The 15,443-nt window shown below is 45.7% G+C and overlaps 1 protein-coding gene across 1 annotated transcript in view; it reads right to left on the bottom strand.

Annotated features, from left to right (window-relative positions):
• Positions 1-15,443, bottom strand: part of CYSTM1 (cysteine rich transmembrane module containing 1) — a 31,232-nt gene that overhangs the window by 14,755 nt on the left and 1,034 nt on the right. Inside the window, exons 2-3 of the mRNA XM_075102380.1 lie at positions 14,371-14,414; positions 1,942-2,189 (exon numbers count right to left, since the gene is read on the bottom strand). Coding sequence (XP_074958481.1) covers positions 1,942-2,189; positions 14,371-14,414 — 292 coding nt within the window. The remainder of the gene's footprint in view (positions 1-1,941; positions 2,190-14,370; positions 14,415-15,443) is intronic.

The following is a 15,443-nucleotide window of genomic DNA, read 5'->3' as shown; positions in this document are numbered from 1 at the left end:
GTTGTCCCAAGCTAAGGCAGCAACAGTGTGTGGAGACCTTAATGTGCAATGGCCAAAGACAGCTTTGCATAATGGCAAAGGCCTCAGGGGAATTGTCCAAGTCCTGACAATTTTTGAAGCAATGCCAGCTTTGATACCTACTTTATCAGCTGGTCTTAACAGCAGTAGTACCCAAAGTGGTAGTGCCTTGCATAGCTGTAAAGCACTGACTTAGGTTTTGATTTGAGGTACGTTAGTCTCATTTCTTTCCACCCCAGGTTAGTCTGTCCATGACCATGCCAGACACACCCAGCACGTACAAACCCTGAGCCTCCTTTCCATCCTGAGAGCAGCTCTCACCTAAAGCACAGTGCCCCGACAGCACATCTACAGAAGCACTACTCACACTCCTTCCCACAGAACAGCCGCTTTGGTAGCTCTGGCCAGACCCTCTGCTACCCCAAGGCAGCCAGAACAGCTACAGGTACTGCAGTGGATCCAAAGGAGACTTGACATAGATGGGTGGACAGGCTGAACTGTGGAGAGGATGTTTTTGAGAAGAATCCGTGATGGCTTCTGGCTTCCCATCCTGGATAAGTATCTTTATCACTAAAGAAGTGTGAAAGAAGGCACTAGAGTTGGCATGACAGCATGAGTCCCCATGCTGAGGGTGAGAGGGTGAGTACACGCCCATGATGTATGAGCAGAGATTTTACAAAGCCTGTGAAACACTGATGAGAATGAACTTGGTCTCTAGGCAAATGACCTTACCAGCAAGACAGAGTTATCAAAAAGCCCCAAGCTAAATCCTCCTCTCTCCAACAAAAAGGCAGGGACCACACCCAATCTTGCCAGAATTCCAGACCTGTTGAGGTTGGAAGGGACCTCTGGAGATCATCTGGTCCAACCTGCCTGCTCAAGCAGGGTCAGCTAGAGCAGGCTGCCCAGGACCATTGTCCAGCCAGGTTTTGAGTATCTCCACAGATGCAGACTCCACAACCTCTCTGGGCACCCTGTGCCAGTGCTTGATCACTCTCACAGTAGAGAATTGTCTTCTTGTGTTCTGAAGGAACCTCCTGTGTTTCAGTTTGTGCTCTTTACCTCCAGTCCTGTCGCTGGACACTACTGAGAAGAGTCCAGCTCCCTCCTCTTCATTCCCTCCCATCACGTTTTTATGCACATGGATTGGCCTCCCGAGCCTTCTCTTCTCCAGGCTGAACAGTCCCACCTCTCTCAGCTTCTCCTCATATAAAGATGCTCTGGTCCCTAAATCATCTTCTTGGCCCTCCTCTGACAATTTGAGCCTGCACCAAGCACTGCAGCAAACCCCATGAGAGCTATGGGCGCCAGAGTAAACCAGCATACCATATTGAGGGGACGCAGCACACAGATGGACCAGCTAGCTGCCAAGATAAGTTACACCATCCTCCTTCCCTTCCCCAGAAATCTGTGTTTTTATCACAGAACGATAATAGCTTCAATAAAAACAAAAAGCCCAGGAATGATTCCAATGCACTAATAGATCATTTGGACAGATACCGATGGGCTCACGGAAAGTGATGCACATTAATTTGGCAGGAATTGTACATTTGAATATTATGAGATTTACCTGTGCAGCCTTTGGTTGAAACTTATCAACCAAAAGACAGGAAGAATGAGAGTTGTGGCAAATCTAAAGCCAGCAAAAAGCATACATAACAACCTCAGCATAAGGATTCCCATGAGGGTATCAGCATTAAGGATGTTCAGCAGTATCTTCCAACAGCCAGAGAACTGTTAGAGACGCAGATAAAGCAGGAAACAGGCTATGAACAGAATCACTATTTCAAACAACTCTTCACTTCCGCCAGCCCCATTAGGGCCAGACACTGGTAACCAGATTACTTCAAGATCAACATGTACTCATGCATTTGTAAGCCAGAAAGGGTCACGATTACATCACACCACAGCTGCCAGGCATACCTGTGTTTTTAGGCCCGTCTGCATACACTGGTCCTGGAGGCGGAGGTGCATTTTGCCATCCATACTGGGGATAACCTTGATAACCTGGCTGGCCTGGCTGGTATGGCCCAGTAGGTCCAGGAGGATAGCCTGGGTATGGGCCAGGAGGACCACCCGGTTGCTGTGCATAGGGTGGGTACGGGGCAGTTGGGCCCGGGCCGGGATATGGTGGAGGATTTTCGTAGTTCATGTGGGACGAAGAATCTGTCCTGCAGAAGAAGGAAAACAAACAACTGGTTTGCTTTTGTCTCCTTCATCTATGACCATGTAATTCCCATTTCAGACTGCTCTGCAGAGGGCCCTATATTAAGCATGACAAACAGACCTCAAAACATCTGGCCAAGCAGTGAGTTTATTTTTAACCCTATCACAGGGACAGAGACTGAGTTCAAGTTATTTCTTTTAAGTGACATGTCTTTAGCTCAGCAACAGTGACTTGCTGCTTTCCAGTCATGCATCAGCTATCCACCCTAAGACTTTTAACAATCTTGCAACTGCAAAGCGAAATGCTCTGCTTCTACTCGTGATTAAATTGCCATTAAGAGAGATTTAGAAGTGTTTCTTTATGTTTCTGTCAATACTAAAAAAGAAAAGCATGCAAAATTGCAGCCTGTTCCAGACATTTTTGATAGCCTCGACAGGAGGAAGAGTTAATACAAATGTCCATGGCACTTCTGCTAATTGTTACAAGCACCTAGACCAGCACTCTGGAGCAAGACTGTATATGAATAATTTCCTGATGACACTGTAACCCAGCACATAGCGTATTCTTCCAGTAATATGCAACTGAATCATTAAGCAGCCACAAGCAATCAGGACCTTGGGCTCAGTCTCATTCAAAAAGCAACATTAAGACACCTCAGAGAATTGATGTTCATAAAACCTATCTAACATATTACTCATGGCACAGCCATTAAAAGACAAGACTGTCACAATAATGCAACTTTAACTAACGTCTAAGCAGCATGACTAAGCAAACCATTTCTTACATTAGCTTTCTGAAGCTTCCCCTTGTTTGAGAAACAGAAGTGTCCTTAATACTATGTGTTCAGGAACCATCCTGACTAAAGTAGGTCATGACTTCATACATCATATGTAGTACAATATACTACATCATACCGAAGTAGACCATGACTCTCCATTTCCTTTTATCATTACAGGGTGCAGAAGGGTCACCATTTCCCCTTTGCTGCACCCCTCCTCCCACACACCACAGGCTTCAGGGAGAAATACCAGGAGCATCATTTGCCTCCACTGAGGCTTGCTGCTGCCAGCATGGAGCAGGAGAGGCTGACAAGCAGGATCCTCTTGGTGTTGGAAAGGGCAAGCAACTGGGCTAGATCAACCTGGATGTTCAGTACTGTGCACCTGCTCTTGGGGACATGCGGATTTTGAGTCCAGAGGAGACTGTTAGCACATCTAGACTGACCTCTGGCATAACACAGTTTAAAGAATTTCACCTTTGTAATCTATAGCAAGCCCAAATCAGTCATCTGCGAGGCAGAAGCCAAGTGAGTCAAGCCTCTGGGGCTATATTTAGCTGCTGCAGTCCCCGACAGTGCTGAAGAGAGCTTTGTTTGTTTACAGCTTGCTATTTCATTGCCTCAGAGACCACTGACTGTCCCTCCCCAAGGAAGGATCCCTAGGGTCTCTGCTTATTTACACATTACTCCTGCCCGAATGTTGCTAGCACAATGCTTGCTGCTGTACAAGCACCATGGGGCTCTTCAACGCATGCAGCCCCATCCCACTCTCACAGTAACAGCCAGTCTGATCACACACGATGTCCAGGAGAGCATTGCTGACTCGAAAGGACTCCAGAGGTGCACTCCAAGGGAACAGAGACCACTGACTGTCCCTCCCACAAGGTCACCAATAAGCCCTTCAGTCTTGGCAGGCTGGGTCTTCTCAGGCCCCACCAGCCTGCACTTGTCCTTCACCTGAATTCATTCTAATGCTCCTCTTGCTGTGCAAACCAGGCACAGTCCCAGTTAACTGCTAAGGCAGTGCTGCTACCTTTCAAATGATATTTCTTAATGTCTTTGACAAGATTTTTAACTGTTTCACCAATGCCAGGGATTAGAGGAAGTTTTTGTTCCTATACCAGACCATCCAGGCCACTTAACTGCTCATTTTAAAACGGACACACACAACATACGTTAACCTGAGACTCTTTAACCACTGTACTGCACTGCAACGTCTCTGCCAAGCCTGCAGCAAGGAAACTGTCCCTTCAGAGAGCCAGTGAACAGCAGGCAGCAAGGCCTACAACTCACTTCAACGCAACAAACTTGAGAATCAGGACATAATAGGTCACTAATGTTCCTCTAACTCAGATAATCATCCCAAAATAGCAGCCAAAAGCAAGTACCCAGAGAAGAACAAGGCTAGAGCGAGTGCATGTGTATAGCTACATACCGTTGCACATGGCAGGGTAACCGTTTGGTGCCCAAGCCAGAGAACCAGCAGACCCCTGTGAACTCCCCACGAGTTTGCTCAGCCTCCCCAAGGCAGTGCCTGCTGCTGGTGCAAGGGGATCCAAAGCTCTGCTGTGTGCCTCGTGGAAAACTGCCTCCTACCCCATCAAGGTAACTGCAGGAGGCAGGGATCAGTAGTCACCCCCCTGAATTTAAGATTCACCAAACCAAGGAGGAGGCATGTGGGAGCCAGGCTGAACAGCCCCAACCCTGTCTGCTCCTCAGGCAGACGCCAGCCCCTCCACCCACCTCCCCCTTCTCTGAGCACCCCCCGGTCTGTTCTAGGCTATAAGTTGGCATCCTAGATACAGATATATACACACACAAGGTACTCAAAGGCAACAAACTGCAGATCATGTTTTTTGTTTGTAAACCTTTTCTTAAGAACCTCAGGACACAGTTTGCTTTGGTGATCATTGCCAAGCTCCAGCAAACAGTCACATTAATTACTTCAGTTTCCCAATGCCCTCCTACCTAAAAGCATGGTCAGCTCAACCCATCCTTTCCGTGAAGTTCAGTGAAGTCCAGTCTTCCCTTCTGTCCCTTCATATACATCAATTCATTTATCTACATGCACTATCATTGCCATTTCAGTGCTGTAGCAAGGCTTAAAAGCTATTGCAATTCTTCAGTTGGCTGTGAACTTGAATTCAGGCAGTGGATAACTTAAACTCAGCTGTCACGCTGCTCCCTTGCCACGGAGACTTGTGCTGAGACCTCCAGGTGCCACCCTCCAGCATCAGGCCTGGCATTCGCTCCCTTCCCCATACTCTTCATTACCCAACCAGGGAGCCTGTCCACCATTCCACGGCTGCCTGCTTTCTGTACAAGTACCCAGCATGGGACCATGCCAAAAACCCTTTGGAGAGCTGGTAGAACTGCCAGTGGAACCAGATAGGAAGAAAAGCATCTCTGCTGAAAGGTCCGAGGTGGGTATCATCAGCTGTACAAGCCTGTACTTGGTAAAGCTTAGAAACCACTGAAAGAGTGTGGTAAGATGAGAGCCTCCCTAAAACCAAGAGCCGTGAGGGATGAGCAAAGAAAGCTGCACATCAGCAGCGCTGCAGAAAAGACTGAGAAACTGGACAGGAGGAGTTAAAAATCCATGTCTGACAACGGCTTAACAAAACAGGGAAATGGTAGCATAGGGAACAAGAAATACCAGTGTTCTTTATCTGCTTAACATGCCAAAACAGTTTCTGAATAGGAGGGAGGTTTGGAGTGGAGCTAGCAACTGAGCTTTTGCCTGTTACTGCAGGAGAGGGACTGAGGAAAAAACTGGAGAGAGAGATGTCCTGGTTTCAGCTGGGATAGAATTAGTTTTCTTCATAGTAGCTAGTCTGGGGCTGTGTTTTGGATTTGTGCTAAAAACAGCGTTGATAATGTAGAGATGTTTTAGTTTTGCTAAGTAGCGCTTACACTAGTCAAGGACTTCTCCAGCTTCCCATGCTCTGCTGGGTGCACAAGAAGCTGGGAGGGAGGGGCACAGCCAGCACAGCTGACCCCAACTGACCAAAGGGATATTCTGTACCATATGACATTATGCTCAGTATATAAAGCTGGGGAAGAAGGAGGAAGGGGGGGACATTTGGAGTTACAGTGTTTGCCTTCCCAAGTAACTGTTACTCGTGATGGAGCCCTGCTCTCCTGGACATGGCTGAACACCTGCCTGCTAATAGGAAATAGGGAATGAATTCTTTGTTTTGCTTTGCTTGTGTGCATGGCTTTTGCTTTACCTGTTAAACTGTCTTTATCTCAACCCACAAGTTTCCTCACTTTTACCCTCCCGATTCTCTACCCCATCCTGCTGGGCCCAGGGGCGGGGGTGAGTGAGCAGCTGTGTGGTGCTTGGTTGCTCACTGGGGCTAAACCACAGCAGTCTTTTTTGATGTCCAACATGGGGCTTGGAGGGTTTGAGATAATGACAGATTTGACTGCAATGTGCTAGAATTAATTTATAGCTGTTAATGCTGTTTAGCTATTAATCGTCTGGCTTCTGTGCTTGCCATGGGGCTCACTTGCCTTACTCTATGTTAGAGTCTAGTGCTCGTTATTAGCTGCTCTTTGCTGCTTGCTGTACTGCTTATCACCTTACCATGCTGTGCCTGGGAACATTCTGATAACAGCAACGGCCAGGCGCCTGGGCTAGCAGACGGCCAGGGCATCGCTTCTATTTCTGTGCTGCTGTACTAGACAGACTGGAACTGCAGTTTGAACCTGAGTCGAAGGGACTGCAACCTGTGGATGAGTCCACATGGGATCAGGACATCCTGAGGCATCTGTGGCCATGGATAAGCCCATGCCAGAGCAGGTATATCTCAAAGCGTCTGTGGCTATGTCTGTGCTGCAGCAGGTATAGCTCTAAGGGAATTGTGGCCCAAGGATAAGTCCCTGCTGGAGCAAGTACACCTCAAAGCAACTGTGGCTGTGGACAAGCCTATGCCACAGCAGGTATATCTCTGGAGAGACTGCAGCTCCTAGATAAGGCTCCTCTTGGAGCAGGTATGCCCCTAAGGGACTGCAGTTTATGGATAAGTCCAGCCAGAGCAGCGGCAAGGGAAGGAGTTCATTACAATGTTAAACCCAACAGTCTGGTCCAAAGGGACCAGGGGTGGAGATTGTAATGGAAATACCTTTAAATTGTTGCAACCTGTGAGTTGAGTTGCATGTTATAGGAATTATTATAGCAGGAACCACCTGAACCAATGGAGGACAAGCCTTACAAGAAGCAATGCAAGTGCCACAGTGACCTGACCCAAGGTGGCTTTGGTGCCCCGTAATTCCACGAAACACACCACCTCTCCTCTCCTGAGCGACCATCACAGCAGATAGAGCCCGAAGTCATGGACTAAAAGACCTCAGTGGACATTTTGTGAACATTTGTGGACATTTTAAAGACATTTTACATGAGCAGTCCACAGCCTAAGGGAATGATAGCTATGTATTATGTCAAAGGATGGGAAGGAGTGTGGTGGTTAATGAGGTTGTATTGGATAGTGTGGGACCTGGGCATGATATAAATGGTGTGGAATAAGAGGTGGATACGGTCCCAGTTTCAGCTAGGACAGAGTTGATTTTCTTCATAGTAGCTAGTCTGGGGCTGTGTTTTGGATTTGTGCTAAAAACAGCGCTGATAATGTAGAGATGTTTTAGTTGTTGCTAAGTAGCGCTTACACTAGTCAAGGACTTCTCCAGCTTCCCATGTTCTGCTGGGTGCACAAGAAGCTGGGAGGGGGGGGCACAGCCAGCACAGCTGACCCCAACTGACCAAAGGGATATTCTGTACCATATGACATTATGCTCAGTATATAAAGCTGGGGAAGAAGGAGGAAGGGGGGACATTTGGAGTTACAGTGTTTGCCTTCCCAAGTAACTGTTACTCGTGATGGAGCCCTGCTCTCCTGGACATGGCTGAACACCTGCCTGCTAATAGGAAATAGGGAATGAATTCTTTGTTTTGCTTTGCTTGTGTGCATGGCTTTTGGTTTACCTGTTAAACTGTCTTTATCTCAACCCACAAGTTTCCTCACTTTTCCAATTCTCTGCCCTATCCCACTGGGGGTGAGTTAGGAAGCAGCTGTGTGGTGCTTGGTTGCTGACTGGGGCTAAACCACAACAAGAGAGTCTACTATAGCCAGAGAGATGCTAGGCAGGGACATAAGAACAACAGCAGAACAGTGGAAAAGATGAAGAACGAGATTAAGAGGGCATATTCCACCAGGGCAAAAGTTCACCTTTCTCCTCAAAGTTGAGGGTAAAGTAACACTAGTGGGATTAGGCAAGAATTAAGACAGAGCATCCAGCAAGATCAGTTTCAGCAGCAACCGTACTGGATATTTATCTGTGATGAATGAGAAAACTCCTGAACAATTTAACAAGGCATTCAGCAAATGCAGGAGGTGGTTGTGGAAACCAGGTCCTCCAGAGGTCCTAAGTACTACTTCTGTCCATTCTGTCCCAGCTCTGCCTCAGCTGTGAAGGTCTGCTCACAATGGTCTTTGTCCCCAGTTACATTTTTGGGAAGAATTTTTCCCTGTTCCCACTTCCACCATCAGTTACTGCTACACATACCCTTCCCTATTGCCCTTTTTGAACTGTGTGGCAATGTTTAGATTTTTTTCATTCTCATGAACTCACACATGATTTTACATGATTACTAACCCTATTTACTGACCTGGGTATGTGCTTGCAAGGCAGAGTCTTGCATCATTAAGCTGACACTTTTCAGAGACATACTCAAGCTCCTAGTCAAAGGTACTACCAGGCTTTGCTGTGGGTTCTCACCCCAGCTGTAATTCCATGTGAGCTGCACCCAAGACCCACTCCTATGAGCTTGCATCAGGGCTCATATCTGCAGGTTTCCCAATGAGCACCTCTCACAGACAAAGCTCTAAAGAAAGAAGCCAACGCATCAGTAAAGCCCTTTGTTTTCCATGGCACTCCAGGAAGTCCATCAGGAAAAACCAGTACAGTGCTGCATAGACTTACCTGATGTGAAACTTCATTTAGCACTAAACCTGGCAAATAAAGATTTCCTTGATTGTCTCTAAGCATTTGCCTTATCTGCTGCTGGTTAATGAAAGAAATTACTAGTTCACTAAAGAGAATGACAAAACATGGTCCTATTCTTTCCTCTTCCCCCCGCCATTAGTAGTTTTGATAAAAGGTAAGTTCCTTAATGTATCATTAAGTTTCCTTAAGGTATCTTCAAACTCCTTTGTTCCACACTGCTGAGCAAACATAATTTCCCCTACGCTAACAGAAGGGTTGTATTTTTAAACACACAGCTACCATACCCCAAAAGGCTGCACCATCTCCCATAGGTCTAAAAAAAAAAAAAAAAATCACTGAAGTAGGAGTATGCACATAATGTATCACATAAAGAATACATGTGGCACTATATGAGCATGTATATATATAAACACACACATGTATCGATACATACGAACCACCATCCTATGTGAGAATATAAGTCCATCTACATCTGTAAACTGTCTTTGACTAAGGCTTAACAAAAGGTGCAAGTACAGAACTATGATGCTTTCTGTACACTATGTATATTTTTTAACCTGTCCATTTTGGCAACCAAGACACCTTAGAGAAACAAATTTCATCATTAAGCTTTGAAAATACCTACTTCTTTCTGATTGCTTTAAACTTACTGCCTCATACAGGGTCAGCATACCAATGCAGCTGTTACAGAATTAGTCAGTCACTGCTCCCGACTCTCTTCTTCCAGCACACTCATTAATTTATTAGCTTTTTTTCTCCAGGCATCTCTCCTCAGCTGAGGACTCTCTGCTTCTACAAAGCCTGTCCTACTCCTTGGTCATTCTTACCACCCATTGCTGCACCTTTAATTTTATCATTTGTCTGGGAGGGAGGGAGCAGGCTGCATGAAGCTCTGCTGTGCAGTGCTGCAGTCATGTTCTGCTTTCTGTCTCTCTCCTAGCCCACTCCCAGGACAGCTCTTCTCATATGTTAAGCCAAACACAGAGCTCAAGCTGCACCGTACTAATAGTAACTGCAGGATCCCTCCAAGTGGTAATAGCTCGTGTAATGTCTATCACTGCACACATACAGCTAAGACTGTTTTCCTTCTCACACGCAGTGCTCACCGAAGTACCAATACAGAGTCTCTTCCACCATTTCCCTGACCAGTATCAGACTCTTCCACAAGCCTCTGAAAACAGCCTCAGTTTCAACCTGGGAAAGTCTCATCATCCACAAGCTGCCACTTATCTACCTCTTTTTACAGATCAGCACACGGTGGGTTATGAATCAAGTGAGATCAACCTTTACCTATCTATATTTAGGAATCACTGGGAAGGATTTTTTTCCCCCCTAATCTAGGAAAAAAGAAATCGGTAGCCTCATTTAGATATCTGACCACCATCTTACTTCACAAGAGCAGCCCTGCAGCACAGCGTGAGGGCCTGAACAGGTAGGACTTTTCGTCAGAAGATAACATGATGCAGGAAAACCACCAAGAATGAAGAGAACAAGGGAAAGCATTATGCAAGGAAAGCTCTTTTGTTAGCATGAAGGCTCCCAAAGAGCCTTCACACCCTGCCAAGATGACTCAGTTTCATCCTTTTCCCTCCTCCAAAAGGCCACTTACAAGGCTGGTGCTCCCAAGCATCTCTTCTCAGGTCAGCATAATTCTGGCCTTCAAAGTGACTAGAGATCAGTATGAATCTGCTTCTACCTGTTGGCACTGATGACACCTTGTTATCCTGGCAAAACTGAAACGAGCATGCACAATAGAACCATCTGCATTTTTACACAGCTGCTAATCCACCTGCGAAGAAATGCCAATCCCTACAGACAGATGCCTGCAAGTCAGATACTTCAAATGCAATCTCCTATTCAAATTAATCAACTAAATATAAAAAACTGTGTATGTGGGGGAAGATGACAGCCTAATCTGGGTGCTGAAACAGGGTCAAACACCTTCTGTTGCATAGGGAACAGTGCAAGAAATAGCACTCTGTAAATAAACAGGGGATTAATAAATTAAGAAAAACCAAAGCAGATCAGCAGTGTGGAACACCTAGACAATTTTCACCCCCCCAAAAAAACCAAACCCCAAGCCCAATTAGTAGATTTTAGGAATTTGAAGGCAAGAAGTTGTTTGTTTTTAGGACAGCAGAACAAGCACCACACCTCATACACTGCTCTAGTCAGGAGGAATCACATTTTGGGCATGTCAGACATTGATTCAGCTGCCTTTGCACAGATGAAGATGGAGGGCACAGTGAGAAGCACAGATCCTAAGAAGGGCAACTGGGGCACCCTGATGTAATCCACCCCTTCCAATGCCTGCAGCACTAGGAAGTGGTTTTCCAATACAGAGCTCTAATGGAAAGTACATTTAACATCAACAATCCAGCTTTTGGCAACCAGCCTAGAATTTAAATTACATTTCATATGAACAATTTCCAAATTAAAAAAAAGCACAAGTGGCTCTTAAATGGCACTGGTTCTGTGTCTCCCTCTTACCAGCTTCTTTGCAAGCTCCATTTAGTGATTGCATGAAAGGTACGTTAAGATAAACTGCAAGATATTCCATTCTTGCTTGGTTTGCTTCCATGAAGAGGCTGCTCCCAAGCTCACTTCAGCAGGCAGCACCAATAGCCTACAGTAATAGCTGAAGAAGAACTGGACCCACATTTTCTGATAAAAGCTGCTCAAAAGTGTTTTACTTCCCAAAATGCAGGTCTAGGAAAAAGTGAAAAGCCTAGCTTTGTGCTATCAAAGGAAAAGCTAGAAAATGCTGGTTTTTTCAAACCCATTTCCTTAAGAGGTCTCCAGGGCTACGGGATACTCCACCGCCATTAGGAAGATGTGCACTTCCTCACCTCTATTTAAGTGGCTGCCTGGCATTTCCTGCACAAAATCACTCAGCTGCTGTTCTGAGTGGCTGAAGCCACCAGATCAGGCAGCTCACCAGAGTGAACAGTGGTTTGCATGAACAGGCATTTATCTTTCTGAGCTCCTGAGCCAGGCACTCCCTCCTCCCAGCACCCTCCAAGCCCTCTGGAGGCCCAAGATCTGGCCATCTGTGCAAAGGGAGAGCAGACCTGATGTGTGAGGCTGGCATTCGTGTCCCTACAACAAACTGTCCCACCTCTCCAGTCCCATGATCTGTCCTGCCTTCTTAATAAAACCATGATCGATATGCAAGTTTCCAGGTGATTTTTGTTTCAAAAACCAGGGTTTTGATCACCTCACAGGGCCTGTAGTCACATTGACAGTATTTGCCTCAGACACAACGTCCTTTGTAGAGCTTTGCAGTCACAGGATCTGTCTTTGCTGCTTTGTCTCCACAGGACTCTCTTAACAACGCAGCCTCATGCTGACACAGGTTGAATGCCAGGATTTTCCTTCGGCAGACAAGCTTCAATGGCTCATCAATCATTATGAACATACAAAACCTCTTCAGAAATACTACTCATAACTTACTGCTAAGTTTTCCTGCTTGCAATATGCTGTCCACCTACATGTTCTGCATGGCAGAAGAAAAGTATGAAGCTGAAATAGCTGCCTGTGTAGTTCCTACACTAAAAGTGTTAATAAAAAATACCTAATGCTCTGCTACTGTTATTACATGAACTGCACCCTTACAGGGAAAATATTTCAAAATCTTCAGACATCTGATTAAAGGCTTTAAGAACATATTTCTTAACACCAGAGACTGACAATTACAATGCCAGAAGTACCACAGCACAGCCCCTCTAGTGTTATAAGCCAAGGCATTTGCTGCTGACACAACAGCTGAGACTGCCCAGTTACAGAAGTGCCTGTGGCAAAACATACGAAAAAGCAAAGCCCATTACACAAAAATCACTAGAGGTATGGGCACTACCACCCTGGTTTCAGGTTTTGAATGCTTTTGCATGCACTGCTCTTGTTCAAGTCTTTGTATAACGTGCTACATTTTAGAAATACATAAATATATTTTGTTCTTAACAGGAGGTATTACGACAGTTTTACAGTGCAACAAATACCAAAACCAAAAAAATCAATGAAAACATCCGACTGTCAGATTAAACTAGACCCTGCAAGTAATAGTTAAAAAAAGAAGCTTTGTTGGTCCAACTGAGAAAAGAACATGAAACAAGCAGCGTGACTGGCAAGAAAATTAATAGGCACAGTTAATATATTCATATGTGTTATTCAGATGGTGTTCTGGCAGCATCCCAGTAGTGAAACAGCAATAGTCTTTCATGATAGTGCCCTCAGCTCTGATACACTGACGGATTCAGTGGAAGATACTACCCGGACTGCATGATGATCTTCTACCATCTCAAGCAGGAAACACACTGAAGGGCAGCATACAGCTTCTAAGACACAGTCAAGTCAGTGTATGCAGACAGAAATACATGCATTTTCTACAGCTAATATCTCATTACTCAGAAAGATATTTTCATGACAGCCTGGAAAATGGAATGAGACAAGAGGTTTTTTTTTCCTCACGTTTCCTCACTTTTTCAGCTTTTCCACATCCTACATGCAGTTGAAACATGCTGCCTTACTTTGCCCATAGGGCATATGCAAGAATCTTTTAATGGCTGCTTGTCATAGGGCACAAACAAGTACCTCTGATACCAGTTGTCAGGAAACCAAGAAAGCGTTTGCCTCACTCCGACAGAGGTTGAAGAGGAGCTATTACAGTTCAGGGCACTGCCCTCAATAGCTCATAAGACTGAATAAAGCCACAACAATGCATTATAACACTAATATAGGCATATATTTTTCTGATAGCAAGTAAAAGAAACAGCAGCTTTTGTTTAGTAGTGGTGGTGCCTGGCATAAGGAATACAATAGACCAGACACTTCCAAGTAGGTGAATTCCTGCAACCCTGAAGGGCTGTGGGCAGGCACTGAAGCACAGCTCCCTCTCCAAGAAAGCAGCGTGGTGGCAGCAGGAACGCGCACACGCTCTTCCATGTAACCGGGACTCGGCTGGGAGATGCTCCCTGGGATACGACTGCAGAGGGTGGCACAGCATGCGCCTGGGGGAAGGCAACCTCTCCCCGCCCTCGGTGAGCAGCCTCGGAGGCTCCCAGGCTGCTTTGTGGGAAGACAAGCTGCAGCCGGCAGGATGCCAGACCTGGCAATACCAACTGTCTGCTTGAATGACTCAGGCTTCTTGCTATCTTCCCCTATTCCCAAAAATTACAGAGTGCTATTTTCTACTCATTGAGCCATTCGGTTTCAGTTCAGAAACAGGAAGTTGAGAAAGAGACAATACACAACTGGTAGAGTAGAAAACATCAATACTGAAGGCAGGCATTCGAACCCTGCTCATTCAAGTCTTCAGCTCTCACTAGAAGTTTTCACAGCCTCCTGCTAAGCCTACAGCCACGGCACAGGGAGATCACAAACAGGGAACAGGAGAAACACAGACCTGTTTGTTGAAAATCCAGAGTCACACAAGCTTGCTCTGACCTCCTAGAAAAAATTAAGTAACATACTCATTTGACCACGCACAGAACTACCCTGAAAACAGGTAGTTCCTCTGTTTACCACGAACACAGCCCTCCACATAATTCCCCATCACCCCACTGCAATGAGCGAGAACATTGCTGCTTACACTTACACGGACACCTCTGGTTTTTTGAGCAGCAAGCTCAAAGTAGTGCATGATTTAAAATGTCATATGGACCTGGGGGGGACACATGGCAGCAAAACACCAGAGTCCTCTCCTCTAACTGACAGTAGGGTACCACCTCGCAGGATCTGCTCAGCCCACATCAGAGCCGCTCGCTTACAGGACATTCTCTTCTCCTCTTTGGCCGCTGCAGATTGTCAGTTACCGCTCTCAAACCGTTCGGGGAATGACAAATCAGTATTTTAACAAAGATGGCCTTTATAGCACACGAAACAGAGGCAGAGTCTAGCAGACTTAGTACTGAAGAAGTTTCACTACTTGATAAAAACAGTATTGTGTGCAGTGCTGAAGATCATTATGCAACACACATGCTAATTCCTGACTGCCCCCAAAAAGCACTGAAGTATTATCACTAAAATGTATCAAATCTCAGCATTTTCTGCCTCCTCCTCAGTCAGTCTGATACAGTAGTACACCCAGTGTTTCTAGGAAAAGTCAGTCTTTTCATTAAAGCAACTGATGCAGCTGAAAGAAAAATACCCATTTTCTGGCACAGCAGCACTTCCCACACCTTGTACCTTGCAGCTATATTTACCATAGCACAGAGCTGCTCCACTCAGCCGTTTTAACTCACCCACACTTACTACCTTATGAGACTTACCCTATTCAGACAATCAATCTGAACCTTCTGCTCACACTGGTGTCATAGCAAAGGTGAAAGCACCAAAAGCAAAAGTACTTTTTTTTTTTTTTTCCCTTTCAGATAGAGATAAACATCAATCTGGGTTGACTGGAATAGATCTTGGCGCTGCCCCGAACAGAGAGGGTCCCCCCGCTGGTATCGGAAGGGGCTGCCAGATCTGTGTGGT

Source organism: Phalacrocorax aristotelis, chromosome 8 (genome assembly GCF_949628215.1).
Source record: "Phalacrocorax aristotelis chromosome 8, bGulAri2.1, whole genome shotgun sequence".
Classification (NCBI taxonomy): domain Eukaryota; kingdom Metazoa; phylum Chordata; class Aves; order Suliformes; family Phalacrocoracidae; genus Phalacrocorax; species Phalacrocorax aristotelis.
The sequence above is the reverse complement of the archived record's forward strand: the minus strand, read 5'-3'. Positions and strand labels throughout refer to the sequence as shown.